The sequence below is a fragment of the Hylobates moloch genome, unplaced genomic scaffold, assembly GCF_009828535.3.
Source record: "Hylobates moloch isolate HMO894 unplaced genomic scaffold, HMol_V3 SCAFFOLD_6, whole genome shotgun sequence".
Taxonomy (NCBI): Eukaryota; Metazoa; Chordata; class Mammalia; order Primates; family Hylobatidae; genus Hylobates; species Hylobates moloch.
Window position 1 is genome coordinate 149,350,946 of NW_026652281.1, and position 6,000 is coordinate 149,356,945.

General features: G+C 54.8%; 1 protein-coding gene across 1 annotated transcript in view; it reads right to left on the bottom strand.

Annotated features, from left to right (window-relative positions):
• The window catches only part of STK10 (serine/threonine kinase 10), a 142,598-nt gene extending 137,289 nt beyond the window's left edge, over window positions 1-5,309 (bottom strand). The window contains exon 1 of the mRNA XM_032158627.2: window positions 4,953-5,309. Coding sequence (XP_032014518.1) covers window positions 4,953-5,108 — 156 coding nt within the window. The 5' untranslated portion in view covers window positions 5,109-5,309. The remainder of the gene's footprint in view (window positions 1-4,952) is intronic.
• Window positions 5,310-6,000: the final 691 nt, after the last annotated feature.

Below are 6,000 nucleotides of genomic sequence, written 5' to 3' on the forward strand. Positions count from 1 at the left end.
GTGGCGTGATCTCGGCTCATTGCAACCTCTACCTTCCAATTTCAAGCAATTCTCCTGCCTCAGCCTCCGGAGTAGCTGGGATTACAGGCACCTACCACCACGCCTGGCTAATTTTTGTATTTTCAGTAGAGATGGGGTTTCACCATGTTGTCCATGCTGGTCTTGAACTCCTGACCTTGTGATCCACCCAACTCAGCCTCCCAAAGTGCCGAGATTACAGGTGTGAGCCACCGCGCCCGGACAATTTTTTGTATTTTTGGTGGAGATGGGGTTTCGTCCCGTTGCTCAGGCTGGAAAAGCAATTTCTAAGGAGGATACCAGGCTCAGTGGCTCATACCTGTAATCCTAGCACTTTGGATGGCTGAGGCAGGAGGATCACTTGAGCCTAGGAGTTCAAGACCAACCTGGACAATATAGCGAGACCCCATCTCTACAAAAAATTTAAAAATTAGCCAGGTGTGGTGGCGTGTGCCTGTAGTCCCAGCTACTCTGGAGGCTGAGACAAGAGGATCCCTTGAGCCCAGGAGTTCGAGGCTGAAGTGAGCAATGATGGTGCCACTGCACTCCAGTGCTTGTGACAGAGTAAGAGATTGTCTCTGAAAACAAACAAAAAGAAGCAGAAAAATCATCTCAGCCTGCAACCCAGCTCCTTTCATTTCTCCATGTTCCCTGTCCACATTGCGTGCATGAGTACCTGTGCTGCCTGCTGCTATGACAGCAGGCACACCCGGCTAAAGCCAGCTTTTTCCACTCAACCTATCACCTTTTCCCCTTTCTACCTCCTCTTCAAAATGAAGATTATTTTCAGTGATAAGAATTTTGAAACCATATAGCTTATAAACTTTACTTTGTATTTTTTTTTTTGAGACAGAGTCTCACTCTGTTGTCCAGGCTGGAGTGCACAATCTCACAGATTGTCCAGGCACAATCTCTGCTCTCTGCAACCTCTGCCTCCCAGGTTCAAGCAATTCTCCTGCCTCAGCCTCCCGAGTAGCTGGGATTACAGGCTTACAGGCATGTGCCACCACGCCCAGCTAATTTTTTGTATTTTTAGTAGAGATGGGGTTTTACCATGTTGGCCAGGCTGGTCTTGAGCTCCTGACATCAAGTGATCCACCAGCCTCCGCCTCCCAATGTGCTGGGATCACAGTCTACTTTGTATTCTAATTAACTAGGAATGGTTTTCTTTTGAAACCAATTTGTAGGAATGGTTTTCTTTTGAAAGCAATTTGCCTTCACATAGGCATTGAACGAGAATGAGCTTGACTTTGCACAAAATCAATCCTATCCTCCTCTTTTTCTCCAGAGGCAGACAGATTTAAGGCTCATCAGGGAGGGGAGGAAAAAAAAAAGGTTTGATATCTGGGAGACTGCTAATGGGAAGATTCATCAGGAAATCTGGAGTCAGAGAGTCCTCTCCTGACACTGTTGACAAATTCAGACTTCCAAGGCCCAGAAAGACCTCAGGAAGCCTTCAACACTTAGGCTGTCAGAAGAAAAACAGTGCTACTGGCAATCCCTCCTCAGCTCCCTGCCAACTGCTTTCTCAGGTGCCGTGTCAAAATGGAATCTCTGGTTCCAGCCATAAAACCAAGATGGAATTTTTGGTTTGGGTTACTTTAGTGACCAGGCCAGGGAACGACCAAGTGGGCAGGAGTCGTGGTCCTTGATTAGAGGGGTCTTTAGTAAAAGCAATACCTGCTTCGACTTTAAGCAGGAGGGGTGAATAAACAGCACCTCTCGAGTAGGCAGCCTGGGTGACAGGGATCTCTGACCCAGGATGGGTCTTCCTTAGCTGGTGACTAAGGAAAAAGGGTTCAACTGAAGCCCAGAGCCCTGGGTTCTAGTCCCTTCTCTTCTCTGGGCACCGGGGCACATGGGGTTGGCTTAGGTCAGAGGGGTACGTGCTAAGCCATGTAGGTAATAGAATAGATTGTTCAGGTCTATCAGCAATCACACAGCTCTCTTGGTCTGGCTCACCCTTAATTAAGAGAAAATCGTAGATTCAGAGATAGGGGGAGAGGGCTGTGGTGGAGCCACCTCACAACTTTGAGAATTAAAGTCACTTTTTGTTTTTGTTGTTGTTGTTTTTGAGATGGAGTCTCCCTCCGTCCCCCAGGCTCGAGTGCAGTGGCACGATCTCAGCTCACTGCAACCTCCGCCTCATGGGTTCAAGCAATTCTCAGAGGCCTCAGCCTCTCAAGTAGCTGGGATTATAGGGCATGCGCCACCACACCCGGCTAGTTTTTTATTTTTTTATTTTTAGTAAAGGTGGGGTTTCACCATGTTGCCCCAGCTGGTCTCAAACTCCTAACCTCAAGTGATCCGCCCACCTTGGCCTCCTGAAGTGCTAGGATTACAGGCGTGAGCCACAGAGCCTGGCCCTGGAGTCATTTTTTTAAAAACTGACTTTCCACATGCTTTGGAGAACCAAGAGGACACAGTATAGATTGTGAATCGGATGAGCTCCTTTGTATGAAACTTTCAGAGTAGCAGGGGAGTCTTAAGGACTAAAGCAGGAGGAAACACAACTGAAAATGACAACGGGAAATCTTACCAGCATAAAAGCAAAGTTCTGCATTTAAGTTTAAAGGAAGATGAACCCTATGAAGCCAGGATACATTGCGGGGAAGGGGAAAAGAATGCAATTGAAAGCCCCTAACGGAGAAAAAAAAACCCATACGCTTGTTTTGTTTTTGAGAGGGAGTCTCGCTCTGTCGCCAGGCTGGAGTGCAGTGGCGCTATCTCAGCTCACTGCACCCTCCGCCTCCCTGGTTCAAACGATTCTCTTGCCTCAGCCTCCTGAGAAGCTGGGATTACAGGCACGCATCACCATGCCTGGCTAATTTCTGTATTTTCAGTAGAGACGGGGTTTCACCATGTTGGCCAGGATGGTCTCAATCTCCTGACCTCATGATCTGCCTGCTTCAGCCTCCCAAAGTGCTAGGATTACAGGCGTGAGCCACCACGCCCGGCCCAAAAAACCTGTATGTTTAGCATACGCTAAAAACACCAACTGAACCTTCTGGAGAAAGTGGGTCCTGTGGTGAGCTGCCCACAGGGATCCAGCTGCCCTCAAGGTAGTCAGAGCACAGCTACAGGAGCAGGCTCTGTCTAAGGCAGTCAAGGACATTGGCAGTGCCCAGGGAGAGCTGCGAGGCTGAGGATCATTCTCTGGTGCAACCAGGAAGAAGATGCAGCTCTGAGGAGAGTAAAGAAAAGATGTGCTGAGGAGAGGGTGAGCTGGCTGCCCTCAGATATGGGCAAGGCCCCCAGGCAAAGGAGGACAGCAAGTCAGGGCAGTCAAAAAGCACTGCCTCTCGGATCACAAGACCTCTCCCCACTCCGAAACAGGAAGTGTGGGCTCAGAGGGGAGGTGGCAAGGAAAAAAAAGAGGCACCAGGTCAGGCAGGGTGGCTCACGCCTGTAATCCCAACACTTTGGGAGGCTGAAACGAGCTGACTTCATGAGCTCAGGAGTTCATGACAAGCCTGGGCAACGTGGCGAAACCCCACCTCCACACAAAATACAAAAATTAGCCGGGCTGTGGTGTGCACCTGTAGACCTAGCTACTCCGAAGGTTGAGGCAGGAGAATTGCTTGAGCCCAGGAGGCAGAGGTTGCAGTGAGCCAAGATCGCACCACTGCACTCCAGACTGAGCAACAGAGGAAAACCCTGTCTCAAAAAAAAGAAAAGAAAAAAGAAAAACTGCCACCACTCCAAGCCTCTAGGGCAGTACTTCTCAAACCTATTTGCTTAGGAATCACCTGGGATCTTATTAAAACGTAGACTCTAATTCAGCAGGTCGGGGCTGGGCCTGAGATTGTTCACTTCTAACAAGCTCCCAAATGATGCTATTATAACACCGGTCATCTAGGAACTACTTCGGTAACTAGGCGATAGACCACTTTCAAGTCAGGGGAGAAGGCTGGAGAAGGCTTCTCTGTGGTCCAGCCTCATAGAACGGCAATCCTAGGGTCAGAGTGGCCTACAAGCTACAGGAGCCCCAAGGAGGATAGTGGCTTAGAAAAGAGGTGCTCTCCTGGAGGTATACACCAATTTAACAAGTGGGAGTCTCCCAGTAAAAATTTTCTTAGTGGAAAGCAGGGAGTCAAGCTGTAGGTGTTGGCTCCCTAAAACAACTCACCACCTCAGAATTAGCTCCCAGGAGCAGAAACCAACGTCCTGCTGCCACACTTCTCTAGACTCAATCAGCTCTGCCCCACCCACTCCACAAAAGCTCTCTGCCGCGTCTTCCTCTAGGGGAGAGGTGACTGCAGGCTGGAGACTCCCGAGCTGTGACTCAGACCGACGGAATCAAATCTGTTCCCCGAGGCTCAGCATTCACCAGATCCTGACCTCTCCCTCTGCCCACTCCCAACCCACCTTTCCAAGCCCCACCTCTCAGTCCATGGGCCACCCCTCGCCCACCCCACTTCCCTGTCTCTGGCTCATCTTCAGATGTGTCCCTAGCTCCCAACCCTTCCAAGTGCAGCCGAGTTTCTCGGTCCACATCGCCTCGATATTCCCACAGCATCTGTGTGGTCTCTTTACAAAAAAAAAAAAAAAAAGTGTGCCCGTATCGCCGTTTTACGGAACGTCCCTGGAAGGTCCCTCGAGTGGCCCTCTCGGATGCAGAGGTCCTGTCAACGCCCCTTTGTCTCCCCGTGCGGCGCCGAGCGCAGTGCGGGACACACAGGAAGTGTTCCGAAACAGGGCTAGGGTGGGGGCGGCAACCGTGCCCGGAGGGGGCGCCCAGAGCGCAGGGACTCGGCCGGGCCGCGTGGTGTTCCCCCCAAAAAACAAGAGTCACCGGGATGAGGGCCAGGGACCCCGAATTCAGGGCCGGGCAGCCCTCGGAGCCGCAACCAGGCTGGCCGGGTGCGGGGCAGGCATCCCTTCCTTCCGGAGCCCCTCGACGCGCGTCCTGCCACCCACCTCAGCGCCCTCACCTTGTAAACCTTGCCGAAGGCGCCGTCGCCCAACTCGCCCACGATCTCCCACACCTCGTTGGGGTCCAGGTCGCGGCGGACGTGCTCATATTCGCGGGACTTTCTCTTCTCGAAGGTAGACAGGCGCAGGATGCGGCGGAAATTGGCAAAAGCCATGGCCGGGGGCGCGGTGCCGGCTCGGGCTCGGGCTCGGGCTCGGGCTGTGGCTTCGGCGGCCGCGAGGAGGAGGAGGAGGAGTTGGAGGACGCCGCGTCTCTCGGGGTTTTCCCCAGACCCGCCCGTCTCCGCAGCCCGACCTCGGTCAAGTGTGCCCTGGGCAGCGCCGCGCCGGGAGCACCCGGAACCGCGCAGGCGGCGGCGTCCCCGCCCCCGCCCTGTCCGGTCCCCGGGGCCGCCTCCCTTGTGCCGGCCCCGCAGCCCCCGCCCGGCCCAGCCCTGCCTGCGAGAGCCTCGGACCCGTTCCGGGGGACCGTCCCCGCGCCCGCCCACCGGCCCGGCTCCACCTGCCGCTCCCCGGCAGAGCCCCGGGACCCCCTAATTGGCTGCGGGCGCTCCCTGGCTCCGCCCGTCGCCGCAGGGCACTCTGGAAACTGTAGTCCCCGCACACCACGCTCCGCGAGCCGCGGGCCGGGCTTTGGGGAAGCTTCGGGGACCGCTCTGTGGGACCGCTCATGGACTCAGGAGCCCGCCCGCCGCGCCGCGTGGCTCCCGAAACTTTTGTGGGAGCAAGCGGACGGCGACTTGGCATTTCGCGAGAGCCCACGGATCGTTGTCAGCGCCCAGAAGGTGAACCTGCACTCTTCATTTAATACTCCCGCAGCTATCCCGCTAGGCTGCCCTCGCCCCCACTTTTCCGATGGGGACGCCGGCAGGCGAGGGCACTCGCCCCGGGCACACACTCTGGCTGCCCGTCTGCTGCGGGTTCCTCGGCGCGGTGCTGCCTCCTAGTGTGCGACGGGCAACGCCGGTGCAGCCGCGGCCAGTCCCTGCAGGGCCCGGCTTCCCAGCGCGGTCCTTTCCAGGGGCTCCCCGTCCGCAATCCACAAAC